This window comes from Arachis stenosperma, chromosome 9, assembly GCF_014773155.1.
Source record: "Arachis stenosperma cultivar V10309 chromosome 9, arast.V10309.gnm1.PFL2, whole genome shotgun sequence".
NCBI lineage: Eukaryota > Viridiplantae > Streptophyta > Magnoliopsida > Fabales > Fabaceae > Arachis > Arachis stenosperma.
The window spans coordinates 21,796,711-21,817,964 of record NC_080385.1 but is presented as its reverse complement, the minus strand read 5'-3'; the positions used below and the strand labels follow the sequence as shown (position 1 = coordinate 21,817,964).

The window sequence follows — 21,254 nt, the reverse complement described above, 5'->3', positions numbered from 1 at the left end:
CTTCTATCGCTCCGACCTTTACCTTTTACTTTGTGAACTAGCTTATTTACCCTCGTTTGTTCACGAAAACGCGAGAACCTTTGCTCATTTAACACTACATCTGGGCACCGATGCAGCGGCTCTTGCTCATTTGACATCGTACTCGAGCCATACAGCGCGTTGCTTCTGGGAAACGACCTAGCTTTAGTGCAATAATGTCTTTGATTCATTTCATGGGGATTCGAATATATTTTTATGTTGGTTGTCAAAGACCTAACACAATCCTCCTCCTTTATCCGAGTTTGGGACCGGCTATCTACCGCAAGTGTAACATAGGTGGAGTTAGACAAAATTCAGTTAAACAAAATGCAAGGTTCACAGATTAACTAACAATAGGCATTCAAGATTATCCATAATCCTAAACCATAAGAATGAAAAATCATAGTGCAGTAGTTCACAAATTAACTAACAAAAATTACAGTTAAAAAAATCCTAGAAGAGAGCAAACTGAGCACAGAATGGGACAGGGAGCATGACGGAAGGGCTGACGCGGCTCAAAGGTAGGAGCGCGGTGGAACAGAGCTGGCGTCGACAAGACAATGGTTGCGCAATGGAGGCAGGCGGCAAGACCAATTGAAGTGGCGACGGTGGCTTCGAAGTTTGAACAGTGGTTGCGCGATGAAGGTAGCTTCTAGAAGTTACGACAGCGTCGGTAGCAGGACGGTGGCTGGATGGAAGCGGGGTAGTGAGAGAGGAGCTCGATGAGAGGAAGGAAAAGGAGAGTGGCTGAGTGAGACTGTGAGAGAGACGAGGGTGTTGCTGCTGTGCAGGGACTTATGGTTCCTCTCCTCTAAACCAAACGGCGCTGTTTTGGATTTTTGGGCAAAAATAAAAAAATTGGTCGGGTCCCAGTTCGTTACGACTGACCGGTTCTTAGCCGGTTCGGTGGTCTAACTGCGATTTCTAAATCTTTTGGTTATAGTATCTAACTGATTCGCTATTTTCATCGGTTTACAGTTCGACCGATTCGACTGGCCGGTTCGAACTAGTTTCAGAACCTTGAGAATAACAATCAATTTAGGCAAAGTCTATGGTATAGATAGGAAAAATATCTACATGTGTAGATATGACGTGGATGAAATCTTTACCTTACATCTAGCTTAAAAATGCGTGCAAAATATAAGAGTTATAAAAAAATCACACATGTAGTATTTCATATCATACTGTACAGAAATCAGTGAAATGATTATAATTAATTATTTTTTTCTATTTGAGCCAAATATCGAGTTGGGTTGTTCTTTATAATTTGTTTGGGGAATGATTGGTTCCTTAATGTACCTTACTTCCTCAAGGCCAGAAATCATTCAAAGTATTGGTGTATGCTTAAGATTTAAATCAAAGCCCTAAGAATCCCATTTATCAGTTGTGAAAAGAATCATTCGTTATGTGCTCAGTACTCTTAATTATGGTTTATGGTATCTCAAAACTGATTTTTTTCAGTTAGTAGATTATTATGATGCAGATTTCGCTAGGGATACAGTTGATAGAAGAAGCACCAGTGGCATGTGTTGCTTTCTTACTAAAGCACTCAATGTATGGTCAAGCAAGAAGCAAGCAACAGTTGCACTGTCCACTGCCTAAGCTGAGTATATTGCAGTCTCTTTGTGTTGCTCTCAATTACTATTATTGAAAACTCAGTTAGTTGATTACAAATTGAATGCATCCAATATTCCTTTATTTGTGACAATATGAGTGCCATATTCAAAAAAGTCCTATTTTGCACTCAAGAACTAAGCACATTGAAGTTAAATTTCATTCCATAAGAGAACATGTGCAAAATGAAAATTTAGATATTCAGTTTATTAAATCAGAAGATCAACTAGCTGATATTTTCACTAAACCTTTGATGGAAGAGAGATTCTGCAAGTTGCGAACAGCACTGGGCATTATTGATTCATCTAATGTTCCTTAATCTTGTTAATGTTCTGGTTCAATATTTTTGTCTCACGGGTCGAGATGAGATTATTCTAAGCATATGATGAGTGGCTTCATTAATTTAATTTGTTGCTAGTGGACTCGTTGGAGGCTTTTCAGATTTGGTGGACCTAGGGTGTTTGCTTGTCTACTTTCTAATTGGGTCACTTGTGACCAAAAGTGTTGGGCCTACTTTAAACTTGGGATTTAAAACAATTGTTTTCATTTTAACTTGGACTTCATTTTTTTTACAATTAACTTTTTCATCCTCTGAAAAACTTTGCTCAATGGGTTACATTCAAACATTTTCAAGTTGAGACCTTTACACTTCTCTAGGTCTATATTAGTGCTCCTCTTCATGCACTGTTTCACACACACCACTCTCCACTCCTTCACCTCACTCTTCACTTTCTGCAACTTACCAATGTTCTATAAGAATGGCTCGTAAGAAGAGAACTATCCGCAGAGGCTATCATAGCGGAGTTTATACTTCCCGTTCAAATCCTTCTACTTCCATCTCCTTAAACTCTCATTCATCTTATTGTCCTTCTCCAACAAACTCTCCTCCTCCATCTCCACCTCCTACCACTGTCCCTAAAGACATGGCTCGCACCAAAACTACTGCTCACCTTCCAGGAGTTGCTCAAAGGCCTACTCCGTCTCATCCCAATTACTCTCAATCGAGTTCCTCTCGTGGGAAGAGACCCATTAACGAAGAAGAAGTTGAGCTCCCTCCGTCTCCTACTCGCCTTAGTCGCAGTACGGTCATAGATTTCAACTTCGCCTTGTGTTTGAACCTAAACTTTCAAATCACATTGCCTATAAATCCTTCTATTCCGATTTTTAAAAAATCTCCTATGATTTTTGTCGCTACAATTCCTTCATGAACCATATGTTTTTCTGCAAAGATATCATTTAGCACCCTATCTACCCTCCTAAGCTTGTCAACCTAGAGAGTCTTTATAGAAAAGATCTGAACTTTATGCCTCTGTTTGCATTTTAAGAATGGATCTCCATCCTTTCCATTCATGAAAAAGTCTACCCAGATCTTGTGAGACAGTTCTACAGTAACATGTCGTACAAAGAAGAGAGAATTGCTTCTTTTGTCAAGGGCTACACCATTATTCTGGACAAATACCTTCTCAGTAAAGCCCTACATTACCAAGAAAAAAGGATCAATATGTTCACCTATGGTAAGTGGGATGAGTCTTTGAATGTGTCTTACTTTGAAATTCTAGGAACTGTCTGTGTCAACATTCCTCTCCTTGAAGTAAAGAAACAGCGACCAAGCGTAGAAGCACTGAGGAGGATACCGAGCTCCGGTTCATGGTCATGATTCATTGATTCCTAAGTCCAACTCAACCAAAATCCGAATCATGACTGGGATCATGAAGGATGTGCTCCAAGAATTCGTGAATCTGACAGATCTTCTCATCAACTTTGGGGCCGAAAGGAAGAAAGCTAAAGGCATAAAGGAAACTGCGCTCAAGAAGACTAAGGTCTGCATTTGCATTCTCAGGAATTATGTGAAGGAAATTGAAGTTGGGTGTACCATCACTGACAATGAGGATAAGGATGAAGGCTCTGATGATTCCAATTCTGATGTCTAGTTTAACTATCTCTGATCTGGACAATTTCAAATTATCTCTATTTTCGTTTTGAGACTTTTTGGTTTTATTTTGTTTATCCTGGATGACTGTAGCTACTTTAACACTTTGCATTGATTGCTACTTCAGACTGCTTGTGTTAAGCCACTAACAAATTTTTTGCAGGATCTTTCATTTCCCTTTTTAATGACAAAAGGGGGAGAAAAAAAAGTTTGGCGTGACTTAGGATATTGATGATGCTTAATGATATATATTGCCTTATGTGTTGCTATGTTTTATTTGCTCTGTGATACTATTGCTGTGTTGTATTGCTTTGGTATTATGTTTGTGGCTTTGAGTTGTATCTATTTCAAGAGTAAGCCTTGATTAAGGGGGAAAATGCTGACATTAAGGGGGAGCATTACACATTTTAGATGATCATCAAAGGGAAGTATTATAAACTCATTTAATCACTTCTAAGCCCAACTTCATGTTGCTTCAGCAATTTCAAATATCACAGCTCCAAAGCTTCAGCCGTTAAATGCTAATAAAAAACAAATCAGAACATAAGAGCTAAGAGAGAAACATCTGAATGTTTATGGTTAGAACAAATGAAGAAAAAGGTAAAATAACAATTGGCAATATTATGGGACAATTGTGGCTCTACCAAAGCAATAAAGACACAAGGACAATTCCACTACTCCAAGGACATCAGTAAAGCAAAGCTCAGATAGTAGTAGAGCAAAACAAAATTGCAAAGCAATGGACAGTAGCAGTAATGGCACAAAAATAAAAATACTATGCATACCAAGGAAAACAGTAGATCCAAAGACAACAGAGGTGGTGAAGCAGCTCCTCAACAAGCAAAGTTAGTAAAGTAGAATGAAAAAAGCATTACATGCAAATGGAGACAGCTTCAACGGACAGATGGTATAAGAAATTGGAAGCGACAATGAAGAAAATTAAAGATCAATATGCATCTATAAAGTTGGCATCACTTCAACATTAGAGGACAAGGAAAAGAGAGTGATACAAGAGCATCATCTCAAAACACTTGAGTTGGAAATCATTTTCCTTCTATTTGTACTTCATTTCAGATTTTATTTGTTATGGCTATCTAATATCATCTTTCTGTATTTGAGAAAAAGGCTATGAATGTGAGTGAAAAAGTCATGATAGAAGAGGCAAGAGAAATGCATGAAAAAGTCAAAAGATAAGTTTCTATGTAATTTGGTTTTGTAGAACTAAGGTTTAGTTCTCCTTATCAAGTTGGGATAGCACTTGGTGGTAGATTGAATATATGGATTTCCCTTGCCAAGTTGGAACAACACTTGGTAGCGGCTTGAGATAAGCTTAGAGTTTGATACTAGATGAATTAGTATTGTAATTCATTGATATTGGTGTTTATAATTTGGTTGATTATAGTGGAAATTTCATCATGATTGTGGTAGAGATTGGACGTAGATTTTATGGCACTTGAAAACCGAACTAATATATATGCTAGCATCGTTCTCTTCTTCCCTTCTCTGTTTCTGGTTTTAGAAACAAAACTGAAAAAATCTCCTGTTTAATTAGTTTCCGCAAAAACAGAACAAAAAAAATTAACTCTAATTTTAACTTGATTCAACCCCTTCTCAAGTTTTAGCAGTTCCATCAAAACAAAATAAAAATGTAGGAGAAGAATATAAAACTTGTTAATCAAACCGAAAATAGAAACTATCTACATCATTTTGAGATGCAACAAGTGTCAAGAAATTCAGTAAGAAACGGACTTCTAATCCACCCACGATTCGATTCCCTTACCGGAATGATATATTGATATATAAACGATATACATCGACCACTTTCAAATACAGTTGAAGTGCATTTCATACTATGTTAATAAACTTGATTTCAAAATATGTAAAACATAGTACGCTCCCGAAGTCTCTACTGAGCAAAACAGGTGACACTGTTAACTTAAATTTTATATAATACACACATTACTACATTAGGCAGTTTTACCACTAAGTCCACTAAAAATGTTACCCAAACAAGTCTTCAAATCAAAATTAATACATCATCAATCACTAAGTACTGCACATAATTACTGCCCCTCAGAAATGAAAAGTTTGTACATAATTACCACATTATAATAATATCAATGAATGGAGTGTGGCTCTCACCAAAAGTGAGAACCAATAACAATGAGTTCCCCTATCCATACTCTTATGACAAATCCACCGTTGGCAGTGGCCAAAGACGGGTACAAATTAAGGCAAATATCCTATACAGGTACAATAAAATCATTTCCTCTTACTCTTGGAGAAGCCACCCTTTTTCCTTTTCTTGGGAGAGTTTGAGCAGTTTCGTTTAACAATGCATTTAGAGCAAAACCAATCCTCCTCAGGAACATCCATAAGTGGAGGATCACAACAATCAATATGTGTACCAACTCCACAACCAACAGAACCACTCTCATCACCACAAATCAGCATCACATCCCCTCTATCCCTTGATCCACAAACTTCACAAGCTATATCGTTGCTTTCAGGAGTGCTACTAATTGATTCTTCAATATCAGTGGTCTCTTCTGCTCTATTCTGGTGTTTGGAAAATGACCTTTCTGCCCAAACATGAGTGTCATATAATACATGTTTCTCAAGTGAGGAACTTGGTTTGCATACATATTCGACTAAGTAGTCAGCCGAAATGCAAGGTATCTCGTATCTTAAGAACTCTTGTACCCACAGGTCGACACGTGGCATTCCAGGAGTAACTATGGCATAGTCGATTCCGGTACCAAGGAAGCGCGTGTAAGGAGGAGAGGTAGCTAGTATTGTTCCGTCTCCAGCTTTGACCACTCGCTTCAGAGTATCCTATAACAGATAATTGACATGCTTGATGCGTCAAATTTAACAATTGATATACACATGAAATGGTTGCAAACATTGTTAGGAGTGATCTCTCAATTTGATTTTCAAAAATAGAAAAAAATTTTGAATGAATTTATCCGTAAGTTATAACGATATGGGTTTTTGAAAGTGCACATCGGTATTGCTGTTGCTTTTCAAAAGTTGCTTGATTTCTTAGTTTTTTAAGAGTTACTTGTCAAAAATTGTAGTGGTTATGTTTGATAAAATAAATTGAAAAATACTTCCAATAAGAGCATAAGGAAAGCGTTTGGTCTACACCATAATTATTCTACAAAGTTGTTAAACTTGTTCAAATAACATTGATTTTAATAAAAGAAAATTGAATAAAAAACTGTTTTAAAAATTACTTCTCATAAAACATAATAGTAGTTCGGGTATGTTCTCTCAGTCTTCTTCGTGAAACAAGCTGCCAAGAAGAAACAATGTTGCAGCGGACAATGAAGAAATTATTAAAGCCTGGCAGATACTTACAAGGGAAGAACAATCAAAATAATAAATAAGAGAGTACAAAGATAACTATTTAGTAAAGTGATTAATTGTGAATCATATTTGTGTGTTCCTAAGTCAATTGCTAAATATTTTTGTATTTGAGTCTTTAATTTGTGAAAGTACAAATCTGTGTATGTTGCTTTTTTAATCCAATCATATGGTCTTCTATGCTTACCCAAAAAAATAGTTCTTAAAGTTGCTTCTCATATGGTTTAAATATTTTTAGACTAGCCAGATGTTTCAATTCTGACATTCTTTCAATAGTACATTTCTCAGGACAAATGTATGACTTAAAGATGTCTGAAATAATTTATCCCATCATAAGATGAAAGATATAGATGTTTAGACAGATGAGAAGTCATACACGATAGAATAAAAACAAAGAATATGAGAGTTGGAGAGGCATCATTTGTTGAAAAAAATAATAATATCCCGTCTTTAGATGATTTGGACATATGAAGAGAAGATTAAACGAATGTTAGATAGATCAGTAGTTAGGAGAGGAGGAACACTTCAGAAGACTCTTAATGAGGTGGTAAAAAGAAACTTAAGTATAAATGACCATATTATTGTTGTTGATGTTGTTATATTATTATATATAATATAAGGACCAAGCAGTGTTAGGAGATAGGATAGAGTACTTGCAAGAAAATAATTAACCAGGATTGAGAAAACCTACCAAAGGTGGAGTGATGCAGTCACCATACACAATAATGCGCATTCCATAGAAGGCACCATGACCTGTTCGCTCTTTCAGCAGCCGCCACTTTCTAGGAGCCTCCATATCGATCGTGCCATCCTCGTTGAGACCAATATCGTGCCACTCATAAGGTTCCTCTTCCACAAATTCCCCTGCCTGATTGCTAGCAGTTAAGAAATCAGTTTTCAGAATCCACCTGCATTTCATCCAAAGATTAATTAGAATATCTTTACTCCTGTTAAAGAAAAATGAAGACAAATAGTAGGTGTTTGTGCCTTATATCCATTACCTTCCTGATGCCGCAGCAGCAAAAAATTTCTCTATCCTGCGTAGAGGCTCTGGTGCTATGAAGTGGGTTGCTTGATATGACCACTGATGAGAATCCCGGCAAACTTTGCCCTTTAACTTCTTTATCAATTGTTGGAAATCCTTTCTCAGAAAGTGATGCCCCGTTAATATGAAACATGGTGGTTCAGTTTTCAATCTTTTGTTAGCTTCTGACAAAGGTGGATTATAACCTGTTTGCTTGGGGTTTATTTTTTCTGGCTTTGAACTCAATTTATTAGTTCGATTGGCAACAGATTTGGCCTCAGGCATATCCTGCTCTCCCTCATCAATTGGTCTATTTTCCTTCTGTTCTTCTGAATCTCCAAATGGCTTTCTTGGTGCGAAGGATTTGTTGCTCGCATCTGTAGCATGAGATACTTCTTTTGCAGATTTCATTCGTGCCACATTTTCCCGTTCCATGCTTATCTTATTCTCAGACAGTGCCACTTTAGATTTCTGTAGTCCCTTTGCAACAGTGGCCTTCTTGGCAATACTTAGAGGACGCTTTTTCACTTGATGTTTTACTTCGCGTTTCATGGTTGAGTCATCTACTGAAGGTGCCTTCTCTTTTTCAGTTAACTCTGCAGTTTCCTTCTCAGGCACTGCTGCTTCACATTCTGTTACATGGTGCATGTCTTCTGACTTTTCTGCTGTTTCATCAGCTTTGTTTTTATTTTCATCGTGTTTCATTCCCAGCTCAAATTCACATTTATCATCAGGAGCCTCTGTTTCATCATCCATAGTTTCAAGTCTGCCATTGGCATCTTCTGCATGTTTAACAACAGTTTCTTGCTCCTCTGACTTATTATTATCATCAGTCATAGGTTGAGGTTTATCGCCATTGTCAATTGGTACCTCTTTGATTCGACTGGAAAAGTTTACAGCTTCACCTTGCTGGATGGTCCTGTTTGAGGAAACTAGTGTTTTCTGTTTAGCAGTAGCACCAACTTTTGGCTTAGAGCCAAAACTTCTCTTGGCAACTGATTTCTTGCGGGGTGATCTTTTAATCAGCTTAGTACTTTCTTCATTGCCTAAATCTAAATTTGGGGATTCCCCATTCAGAGGGTTCTTATTGTCAGGGGACCCCTCCAGATTTTTTGCAACTTTGTGTTTCTCAACTTCATTTCCAGCAACTTGTTCCATTCCATGACCCGCGATTTCATGCTTCCCATTAATTTTAGACTCAGTCTGATAGGCTTTATCACTTCGAGCTGACTTTGGGCTTATATCTCTTGTAAAAGGCTCATCAAATGATAGGGAATTGGATATAGAAGCTATGGATTTAGAAAATGAGTTTTTGTTGGGTTTGTCAAAACTATCTTTTCCAGCAGAAAAACAGGGTTCAGACTTGGATGGTTCCTCAACCATAGATGTCACTTTTCGTGCTTCAGATTTACCATTTTCTGAAGTGGTTTTCTCGACGAATAATTTTGCATCGGAAGTAAGTTTCCTTGATTTTAATGTATTAGAAGCAGCTTCGTTTACCCTTTTTTGCGGCAATTTACCAATTGTCACATCCCCAGAATTTTTAGCACTGGTTGATTTGATTCCCCCACTGCCATTTAATACCATATTGGACGGGGTTTTATGTTTGTTACCCGATTTCAAATCAGCCAAAGGTGACACAGTAGATCCAGCTCCATTATCCAAACCATCATTTAAGCTCCTTGGAAGAGTGAATCCCCTTTTGTTCTTAGAATAATACTTGATAGAACTGAGCTTTGCTTCAGAACGTGTGACCCTTTCAGCACTTGCAGTAGATGGTGATCCGAAATCATTGGCCAGCTCATTAAAAGTTTCAGCATGTGGTTCTGCTTTTTCAGTTATGAGAACATCCTGGCAGCCTGTCTTTGGAGAATTGGCCTTCTTTGACTCCCTGATCTTAACATCTGTCTCAGGTATCTGACATGATGTAGCACCTATAGCAACATCAAGAAACTTATCCGTTGCCTTAGGCTCATCAACATTACTAAAGCTTATGTCTCTATCAGCTCCGTTGTTATTACCTTGAATAACTGATGATTCTTTACTATTATCAACTTTTGGTGAATTCTTGAGACTAGTAGATTCTGGCTGGGCACTTGAAAGCTCTCGATCTGATTTTAATAAGCCACTAGTTGCCTCAACACCAAATTTTGCAGTGAGGGGACTTCTGCTTATATTTCTCTCAGATTGCCCCAGATCAAAATCTTCAGTTTCTTCATCAGAATCCTTAGCTTCTAACTTCATAATCTCTAGTTCATAGCCACTGGTTATAAATAAATGTTGAGCAATTAGTTGAAATGGATAAGAACTTTGTAAAACAAATAAATATAAGCATGTATTATTATATTTATATCATCTTAGAAGAGAAAAAAATTGCAGTGAGACAAAGTGCAAAGACCACAATCTTTATATTCAACTTTCATATTGTATGGACATTTATAGCAAACTAGTGATATAGGGAAAAAACCTTAACTTCCTAGACGTTATTATAAGAAAACTGCAGTTACATAGGGGGGAGTTAAGGGTTAAAAAGAGAGGGAGGGGGAATAATTGGCCACCAACTTTTCTCAATCCCTTCTATATACAGTAGAAGTAGATGATTGAGGCCATTAGTTCATCTTTATGAAATCGTACAATATAATGAGATGGCAAGAAACATCGCAACTAAATATATGGAAATCAGCTTTAAAGTTAAAATGAATGCAAGAATATACAACTATATATTGACAATAAGATGCTGAGCTAAAGCAATGCAAATGTTTTTCTGTATACTCCAGAATGCATTCAAATACTGTTAAGCCAAAAGTTCTTCATTCATAAGATTATTGGTTAAAATCAATCTCAGTTGGTAACTTCAAACAAATTCCAAATTATCTCCAAAATCACAATGAGAATGCTTTATAAATATGCATGCTGATTAGCTGAGAAAAAATTCCCCTTGTCTGCTGTTAGAACTGGAATCAAACTGTAGTGTCTGTTAATGAACTATAATTATAGATAGGATATTCAAAAGACATCTCAACTCTCTGATGACTCAATTAACCAATGACTAGGCGCAATTCCCTCTAGGATGTCATCAATTGTATCAAAGGACTCTTAACTGACACTTAGGCTGCAGTTGATTGCATTCTAGATTGTGGATAAAAAAAGTAGTTTAAAGCAAGTCTACAATTTCACATGGTGCAAAGCAACACCTCACCTCTTGTTGTAATTTTCTTCTGGAAGAAGCGCCCAGCATTTCAAGCTGAAGAAATAAGCAGCACTTTAGATTTACAGAGCTATTTTGTAAAATTTCAACCAGTCATTAAATAAAATAAAATAGATGAAAAAAATCATACATAGAAAGAATGCAATCCAAACTATAAATATTGGAACTCTAAGACAAAATAGGAAAAGACATATACCAATCTTCCAACCAACGATGATTAACTAGCTTTATTGTTCCCATTCTCTTGGCAAGCTCATACTTCTCCCCTATATGTCAAAGATAAATCAATCCTTTGGTATTGGAAGATAATTTCTTTTACTTTTTAATAGAAGATCATGGAAAGAAGATATGAGGATCACACATAAATGAGTAATAATACTTAATAGAAAGCAAAAGAGAAAAATGAATGTGTGCTCTTGATTATAAATGTCAAAACAATATAAGATGAAACAAACCTTCAAATTTGTAGCATACAAGATGAGTAACCCTGTTTGCCACCAAGGGCTTAAGAAATGTTGCACCAATGAGGTCAACCATTGTCTGAAAAGGTCAAACCAATATTATCACCACATAACAACAATGCAATCATATGCTCCTTGAAGAAGAAAACAATATGGTAGCAGAAACTGCATACCATAATATCATCACGATCCTGTCGTAGATAACCAGTCAAGCACACAACCAAATTCTGGGCACCAGGTATTCCATTTAAATCTTTAAGAGGTCTGTACATAACCTGCTAAATGTAAAAAATTAAACAAGAAATAATTTGCTAGAAGTCCAAACCTTGCTAGAAGGAAAGGTAGAAAATTATCAAACAGAACTGAGAAAGCAAAGTAAATAAAACGAATCGTCTTCTGGAACTCATGTTTTGATTGAAAAGACCAGATTCACGGGAAAAATTTGCCTAATAAACCAAGAATGTCTCTTTAGGTGGGTTTGCAACACGTAACTAACATTGCCATCAAGCTTCAAAGCTGATTATTCAGGAAACTATTCAATTTTTTTATTCTAAAATAAAAACAAATAAATAGCATTACTTCAAAGGACTTATAAATTTTGATTATATATTTTGAATCAAATATAAACCCCAAGGCATCCAAAGCTATTTAAAGGCTCTTCTATTCAAACAGCTTTCAAAATTTTCTTCAGTTTTTTTTTTTTATTAGACTATCTTCCACTAGATACATCTTCCTCACAAAATACTTCTCTCATGGGCAAATATATGCAATCCTCCCCGCCATAGGAGCTCCTTCAAGTTTCTTCTGAATGGAATCATCCCAAATCTAGTTTATAGTATATTTTATCCAATTCAAACATTTTCATCTCCAAAAGGACCAGTTTTTTTTGCTCTTACTGGCATTTTGAAAACTATTATTTATTACTATCGTGGGCCAATCCCCCCACAACTTGAATCCTATCTTATGTCTTAAATTTCAATACCACCAATCCCTAAAACCTAAATCATGCAACTTATGTTACAATTTAATTATTAAAAAAAATAATTTTACCAAATATATCATTACTCAACTTTTAAACATGCAAGATTTCATTTATATATACCACATTACTCCTGATAATTTGTATAGCTGAAGAACTACATCAACTAACTATAGCCAAAACAAACTTCCCCTAAGTTGACATGTCAAAAATGAGAACAGATAAATCTTCCCAAGCCCGAAACATCATGCTAACTCTTATAAGGAAGAAATACTTGATTGTTAATTTTTTATTCAAAATTTCAACACAATAAAATAAAATATCTACTATTTTACTTTATTTAGTATTTAGATAGATTTTATTATAATCATCACTCACAAGAAAATAATAAAAAGTACAAGAATATGTAAGAAACTAACGGAGGAAGCATCGACGGGCATTGCAATATCAGAGCTATGATCAACCCATAATTTAGTCACCACTGTCTTTCCATCGTTTCTGGCAGCAATACACACAGGATCATCCTGAACACACAAATTAAATTAATTTAAATTCAAATGCGGAATCACAGTACTTATTTGTTTCAATTAAAAACGAGGGTAAAACAAAATCAAGTAGCAAATCGAACTAACATATATGATCTTATCGACAATGACGTGCGTGCAACTTCCATTGTACTTGCCTTCATCCACTGCACCACCGTTCACAAGCTTGAACCGAACCTTTTTTTACAATTAACAGCAATTAAATAACAAATTCAATGAATAAAAAGAAATAGCCATTTAAGAAATCAGAAGATGAATAAAGATCAGGGAAATGGGAAACCTCGGTTTCGTCCTCGGGACTGAAACCAAAAAGAACGAAGTGAACACCACAAAAGACTTCTGATTGATCACTAGTTCCCAGCATTTGGAGTAAACTTTATCAGTGCTATGGCTTCAATTCAATGATGACAAGTAAGGAATAGTGAAACAAATGAATATACAAAGGGAAATTTCAAAATGGTAACTCCTTGCTGGCAACTGTGGTTGAAGGAAGGGGAGGGGTTTATTTTGATTTTTAATTCTCTACTACTATCATTAAAACTTATGTTTCCCGGCAATTACAATATCCATGGCGACAAAATCTTCTCCCTTAGTTTCAGTACACTATTCTATCTGTTTTGCGATCCCCAATCCTGCTTCCTGATCTCAATTTCTCCAAATAGCACCCTGTCCACAATAGCAGTCAAACATAAATATTTTGATGAATGACGTCAATAAAGCACTTTGGCACTATCCACAAATCATAAAGCATACACCATTTATCTTTCTTGAAGGCAAGCTTTTAAAATAAACAATATACAAGGGAGCTCTCATTCAATTTTATCTTTCTTCTCAGTATACTCATGCTTTCAGTTTTTCTCACTCCATAGTGTTTTTTATTTTTCCATTTTGCTAGGACTCTTTCAGGGGAAGGGAGGAGGGCAAGCATAGTTTCAGGAGGTCTCGACTTATTCAGCATAAAGATGACATAGCAGAATAATGACCATCATGAGAGCTAAATATAAGCATTGTATATAAAAAAGAAAACACTCCTTTGGATGTAACTTTACATTGGAAATTCTTTTAAAGTCAATGCAATCCTTTTGGGGTAACTGGCTTTCATTTGTGTTGGGAAAAAAATATTATTTAGGGAAGAAAATTGGACTATACGACAATTAAATCAAAGTTAAGGTTGTTTTGATACTCAAAAATATAATTGTTGGCTTGTGCCAATTCTTTTTAATCTCAGTGGACCAATTTGGATGGTTCGAACGCAGTGCAACCCTAGGGTATTTAGCATGCTTTCTCATAATTGCAGAAGCGGGAACAAGCTGTCAAGAGTATATTAACATACATGCAGGTACAGATAAAAGTTCTACTTAGCAGCAACAAGATCCATTTCACCAAACATGTACTAAAATTTAAACTATGGTTTCAATCAAATAACCTGAACCCTCACCCTAACTAATCTACGCCGTACATAGAGTGAATACTAAAAGATAAACCATATATAACTCATTAAAACGAGTATAGTTGGATCTATTAGGTCAACAACATCTCTAATATGTAAAAATCAAAGTTACGAACAGCATGTAAGAACACTGTAACAGTCGAAACATGTTAAGAAACTGAAAACTGAAGGAAGAGAGCGAATCAAAGTCATAACAGAGTAAAACCAGATCTGCGGATAGGAGCGAAAATGGACCAGATCAGAACGAGAATGAAGAAATGGAATGTGCAAGACATTGGTTACCTGGAGGTTGGTGGTAGAGACGGCGGAGGACGGTTGCGCGGCGGGAGGAAGGTACGGGGAGAGGTGAGAGAGTGGTTTGAGTTTGGGAAATTAGGGATATTGAGACTTGAGAGGGAGAAAGGCTGGGATAGGCTGAATGGGGTTTATTGGAAAACCATCTTCGTTTAATTCTCTATTGCCCGGGAAAATAATTTGCTTACCACCAAAATCTTTCCCCCCATTTTTCCAAATTCTTAGTCAATTACATTTTTCTCCTTAAGTTTGAAATTTGAAATCGCTGCCTTGCGGGAAAACAGGGTTTTCAATTTTTATAAAATAAAAAATTATCTAATGACTCCTTTGAGAGTCTTTGTGCAATTGGACAATATTGGTTGGGTAGTTATAATGTACAGATTCCAAGTGTGTAAAGATTTACAGATTTTTCATTGGAGAAACACAGCATCAACACGTGTCCGTGAGCCATGCGTGTGGTGCAGCGTGGAATTGAGTGGAGGAAGTGGTGTGCCCACCACGGAGCCGAGCCTCCTACGCTGGGTCATGGGATGGCTCCATTTAGTTTTAATTTTTTTGTTGGGGCAAGTTTCATATGGATAGGTGGATCAAGGGATGGCTTTGCAATGACTGGGCCGAACAAAAATAAAAGTGATCAAATGATGTTGTTCGAAGAATATATAATTGAAGGCTTTATGACTCAAATGGAATCTATTATATATGATAGATTTCTAATTTTGTAACTCAAATGTGCTATATGTCATTTTTTCGTTGTAATTAGAATTAAATATTTTTTTTTAAAATTAAAGAATTCTTCCTTCCTTCATACTAATTTTATAACCAAAATGTGTAATATATCACTCCATCATTGTAATTTGTAATTAAAATTAAATATTTCCCTCCAAAATTAGAGAGTTCTCTCCTCTTCCATACTAATTTTACAACCCAAATATGTCACATGTCACTCCCTCATTGCAATTGAAATAAATTCTTTCCCTCCAACATTAAAGAATTCTCCCCTTCCCCTCTTCCTTTCTTTATCTCTCTTATTCCTTCAACCACTCTATCTATTTTATATATCATTATTAATATCAATGACTAATTACTAATTTGACAATCAAAATGTACAACATGATATTCTTTAACTGCATTAAAATTAAAATTAAAATATTAAAATTGAAATTGAAATGCACCTACATTTTATACCATATATTACTATCTAATTTAATAATCAAATGTGTCACACAACACTCTCTTTTTAAAATTGAGCAAAAATTTTTGTTTTCCAAAGTTAATAAATTCCCTTCCTAAATTCTCGCATCTATCTCTCCCCATTTTTCTATGTCTCTCTACTATTTTTACTCTATATATAATTTGTATTTTATATGTTGTATTATTCTTTATATATTGTATTATATTATATATTATTATCTAATTTAATAACAAAATGTGTGACATGGCAGTCTTACTAAATTTAAGAGAAAATATTTTTCTTTAAAATTAATAAACTCTCTTCCTAAATTCTCTCATATACCTCTCTCCTTTTTTTCTATTTCTCTCTACCATTCTCACTCTATATATACTTCTAATATATTTATATATTAATATATAATTTAATAACCAAATGTGTCACATGACATTCTGTTATTCAAATTGAGAAAAAATATGTACTTCGAAAATTAATAAACTCCCTTCTTAAATTCTCTCATTTATCTCTCTCTCTTTCTCTATTTCTCTCTACTCTTTTCACTCTATATATAATTTGTAATTTATATTTTATGTTAGTAATTTGAAAGATCAAAATGTATCATCAAATATTTTTTATAATAATTAAAATTAAACTTTTTCTTTTAAAATTAACAAACAGAACCCATATCCCTAATCCACGAATAGGAATTCGTATATCCGTGAGAGATGAAATGCCATATACAAATTCGTAGGAGAGGAATCCTGAACCGTAAAAATTCAGTTGATTGGCTTATTTCTTTCTGGGACAGTACACAGCGAGATAAATTCCGGAAGCTGAACCCCGAATGTCAAACCCAGAAAATCCTAACCATGAAAACGGTGAACCATATTGTACGAGCCGGAGAACCAAATTCCGTAAACATCGTACCTGAAATCTGAAATCGCAGTTGATTTGTTTATCCCGTTTGTTGAAAGAACACCATGATCCTGTATGCTAGACCGTGAACCGTGAACTGTGTATAATGAGATGTGTATCTAGAATCCGAATTTGTAAACCGGAGTTCGTATTCCAAAGTCCGTTAATCTTAAATCGGAATCCGATAAACCGATCAGTAGAGTGGGTTGAATCATAGATGAAACGGTTGAACCGACAAAGTTATTGGTTCATTATTTTTGTGGTTTAACCAATAAATAACTTGTTGAACCGACAAAGTACATCTTTCTTGGATAAAGAAGATAAAATAGTCAAAATTGTGAAATTAAAATTTGAATAAATTACCATTTGTTTCCATGAAAGATACAAACGCTGACAAATATATCCATATAAGAATAAAACGACAATTGTATCCACGGAAGATAGCTTCTGTGTGCCAAGAATACCCTAACAGACCAATTGTATAACCAACGTCCGGGTACTTTTTGCACACAGAAGCCATCTTCCGTGGTTATAATTGTCGTTTTATTCTTATATGGGTACATTTTTCAGCATCTGTATCTTTTATGGGTACAAATGGTAATTTAATCTTAAAATTTAAGATAGATGTGTTCAGTAATATTTGTGCCAGTACATTATAACTTTAGTAAGTTATTTTTACCAATTTATAATTCAGTTATCGCTTAAGAACATTATAAATGTATAGTATTTTTCATATTAAATATGTAGAAAGTTTGTTATCGCACTGAATATAAGTATTTTAGATTTTGGGTTCTGAGTACGTTTGATAAGAAATAAAATTGGGAGTTAGGGGTTATATCACAATAGATAAGGATTATTCAGTAAAGGATATACCTAAGACACAGCGAAAACATAAAAGATAGAAGAAAGTTTTCCTATTAGACCTCTAAGAAACCTGTTCTTAGCAACCTAGGTCACCGGAAAGGATTTCCTACTAGACCCTCAAAGAACTTGTCCTTGACAACCTATATCAGAGGGACGAAAGCTGATCCCTTACCATCAACAGAATCCCTTCCACCTTTTTCCCCATCGTCAGACCCCCCCCCCCCCGGGACTCAAATCCCTCTTCATCGTCATGTTCGTCATCACTCGCACAATAGTGTTCGCAACAATAATCAGAACTACCCTCATCAGAGTCTTCACTTTCAAGGTTTAACATACGCTTGAACTCCATCAGATTAGGTTGTGCAGCTTTCTAGCCTAATTACATGAAAATGACAAAAAATGCAACACATAATCAATATAACTATACAGTAAAAACATCAACCACATAAATTATCTAGCTAGAGTATGTTCTATACCACAAATAAGACATAACCACTGCATTAAAATTCTGCTACCATAGAATTTAGCCACTTTGGAAAATCAGAAATGGCAAATCATTATATTTAAGTAACACATTAGACCTTGGGGGAAGTTATAGCTAATTAAGTAGCACTCATTATATTACAGGTGACTCCATCTTTTAATGGCTGGAAGTAAAAAACAAAAGACACTAACGTCTGTCACAACCTTAGCAACATGTCAGGATCTACTTATAACTCATAAACAACATTACATAAATAGATAACTTACAAGTAGAACCTAGCGATCCTGTTTGAATACATATGCATGTCCTTTACCAATTAAACGAGATTTTTGTGGTATCTTCAACTGATAACATTAAACAAAAGATAGTCAAAGGATAAGTCCAGTCCAAATGCCTTCAATAAACTCTTGACAATGGCAACGACAGGCCCATCTAAATAATTAGGTACTACTAAAGAATACCTCCTCCAATACTGATAGGGATAATAAACTTATAACTTTGATACTATGTTACAATATAAACAAAGGTCATGACCAAAGCATAGGAGTCTTTCCTAGTAAAATAGAATACACCATTGCTATGTAGTACTAATAACACTCACAGAGATACAAACAATGTTGAGGATCAATCCAATATGTTGTAATGTGAAAAGGAAAAATGTATCCCATAACAAATTAAAAGTAGGGTAAAGTATACTTTTTGTCCCTGAAGTTTGCTAAAAGTTTCAAAAATATCCCTAAGTTTTGATTTGTTTCAATTTTGTCCCTCAAGTTTTCGATTTGCATTAATTTTACCCTTATTACTAATTTTTTGATAATTAATATTTTTCTTTCCAAATATACCCCTCCCTTATTATACCTATCAACATCATCATCACAACTCTCTGTCTCTCTTTCGTTCTCTTTTTTCATCCTCACTGTCATCTCTACCACCATCATCATTATTGAGTAACCACTGTCAACCTCTTTCTTCATCATCACCGGCCAAACCCCTCATTCTCCTTCTTTCTCCTTTCTTCTCCATCACCATTATCTCCGTTGAGCCCAATCTTCATGAGCACTACCCTTTTTCTTCTTCTTCGCACAAACCCAGCAACAACGAAGTCATCGCTCTTCCTCCTTCTCTGTTAGCAAACCCAGCCTCATTAATTATTAGTACTAGTTGGGTTAATACCTTTTTTTTGTTTCCAAATTTCACACAAAGTAAAGCAAAATCCTTTTGCTGCCATACCAATCTAAAACCCTGACCCCAACAACAAAGTTTCTTCCTTTTTTTTGTTTCCAGATTTCACACAAAGCAAAGCAAAATCCTTTTGAACCTGAAACCCTGACCCTAACAACAAAGTTTCTTCCTTTCAATATTACTCGTACTATACCTCATTGGAAAATTAATAACACAAAAATTAAATAACAAAGAACCAAACATGATCCATTTCAACACACTTCTTTTCATTTCTCAAAATGCCAACATCCAAAACAAACAAATTTATCATCATGACCATGATCATACTCCAACCTCCTCCCCTCTTCCAAAAAAAATTAAAAAATTAAAAAAAGAGAGAAAATAAGAAGAAGAGGAGGATGAGAGAAAAGACCACATCTTTAAATACCTGCATCATCAAAAAGTATGTTTTTTTAAAACTTCATTGTTGGGCAAAAATGCATGCTTTTTGAAATTTCAATGAACATATTGAGAGTGAAAAGTGGTAAGAGCATTGCTAGAGGGATCCTGTAAGAAGAGCTCCTCCAAAAACCGGTTCCATAGAACCTATCCCATATCTCATTCTCTGTTTGCTAACAGAGAAGGAGGAAGAGCGATGGCTTTGTTGTGTCTGGGTTTGCGCAAAGAAGAAGAAAAAGGGTGGTGGTCATCGAAGATTAGGGCTCAAAAGAGATGGTGGTGATGGAGATGGTGATAATGGAGATGGAGAGAAAAAAAGAGAGACAAAGGGTTGTGATAATGATGGGAGTGGAGAGGACGGTGAAGATGAAAAGAGAGAAAGAGAGAGAGAGAGAGAGAGAGAGAGAGAGGGTTGTGATGATGATGATGATAGGTATAATAAGGGAGGGGTATATTTGGAAAGAAAAATATTAATTATCAAAAAATTAGTAATAAGGATAAAATTGATACAAATCGAAAACTTGAGGGACAAAATTGAAATAAATCAAAACTTAGGGATATTTTTAAAACTTTTAGCAAACTTTAGGGACAAAAAGTATACTTTACCCTTAAAAGTATTTGAATGATAACTTCACATAAACGGCAAAAAATAAGGCAGTTAAAGTAAATCAACTACTGACTTAAAATAGTTTTCCTCATGTGAGAAGGGAAAACATCTTTAAAAACAATTTAAGATTAAGTAACAGTATATTTGGTTAACAGGTGGTGGGAACAAAGGAAGAGGGCAACCATGTCAACATGGCCACAAATAGTCAAATAATAATGAAACAAATTTTCATCCTTTCATGTTCATTATCTACCATTGAATGTTTATCATTCTAACATGGAGATGTAAACAGGACAAGATCATGTTCAAAAGAACATGAAAGGATCCAAATCTTATAAGAATGACATTTTAAGATATAAGCCACCACTAACTTAAACTCTTATAAAGTGACTTTCTCTTATTGGCTATAATAACAATACACGCATACCTAAACCCTACTGCGTGTGCATACTTATCTGACCCATTTCAGAATGGCGAGGAACGGCGAGAAGGTGGCAACATACCTGGCTGCGAAGTCGGAGCCACCACTCTAGGGCTGCGACGAAGTAACAGATGATTGGCGACCTCGAGATCACAAAGACCACCACCGACCACACCTAATAGAGCCCAATCCCGTGCGCGACGGACGACGGCGGTGCACCAGTGTGAACCTAGGGTTTGGTTCAGTGTGAGGTGAAGGGTGGGACGAAGACCCAACTTCACAG

The 21,254-nt window shown here is 35.6% G+C and overlaps 1 protein-coding gene across 2 annotated transcripts; it reads right to left on the bottom strand.

Moving 5' to 3' along the window:
• Positions 1-5,560: 5,560 nt before the first annotated feature.
• LOC130947970 (BRCT domain-containing protein At4g02110) lies at positions 5,561-14,985 on the bottom strand. Of its 2 annotated transcripts, XM_057876684.1 has the most exons (12): positions 14,881-14,985; positions 13,429-13,814; positions 13,236-13,325; positions 13,023-13,127; positions 11,798-11,899; positions 11,619-11,703; positions 11,360-11,429; positions 11,155-11,199; positions 9,977-10,218; positions 7,933-9,889; positions 7,623-7,839; positions 5,561-6,397 (listed from the first exon to the last, which is right to left on the bottom strand). In XM_057876684.1, exons 2-12 carry the CDS (start codon positions 13,510-13,512, stop codon positions 5,825-5,827), a joined length of 3,570 nt encoding a protein of 1,189 aa, XP_057732667.1. In that variant the 5' UTR covers positions 13,513-13,814; positions 14,881-14,985; the 3' UTR covers positions 5,561-5,824. The 2 variants fall into 2 exon arrangements, with proteins under 2 accessions (XP_057732667.1, XP_057732665.1); XM_057876682.1 differs by having other exon boundaries at positions 7,933-10,218.
• Positions 14,986-21,254: the final 6,269 nt, after the last annotated feature.

Coding starts and splice junctions, on each gene's coding strand:
- LOC130947970 (XM_057876682.1), bottom strand. CDS start 13,512: ATGCTGGGAACTAGTGATCAATCAGAAGTCTTTTGTGGTGTTCACTTC. Junction 13,326..13,428: donor GTCCCGAGGACGAAACCGAG/GTTTCCCATTTC, acceptor TTGTAAAAAAAG/GTTCGGTTCAAGCTTGTGAA. Junction 11,430..11,618: donor TGTATGCTACAAATTTGAAG/GTTTGTTTCATC, acceptor TTTGACATATAG/GGGAGAAGTATGAGCTTGCC.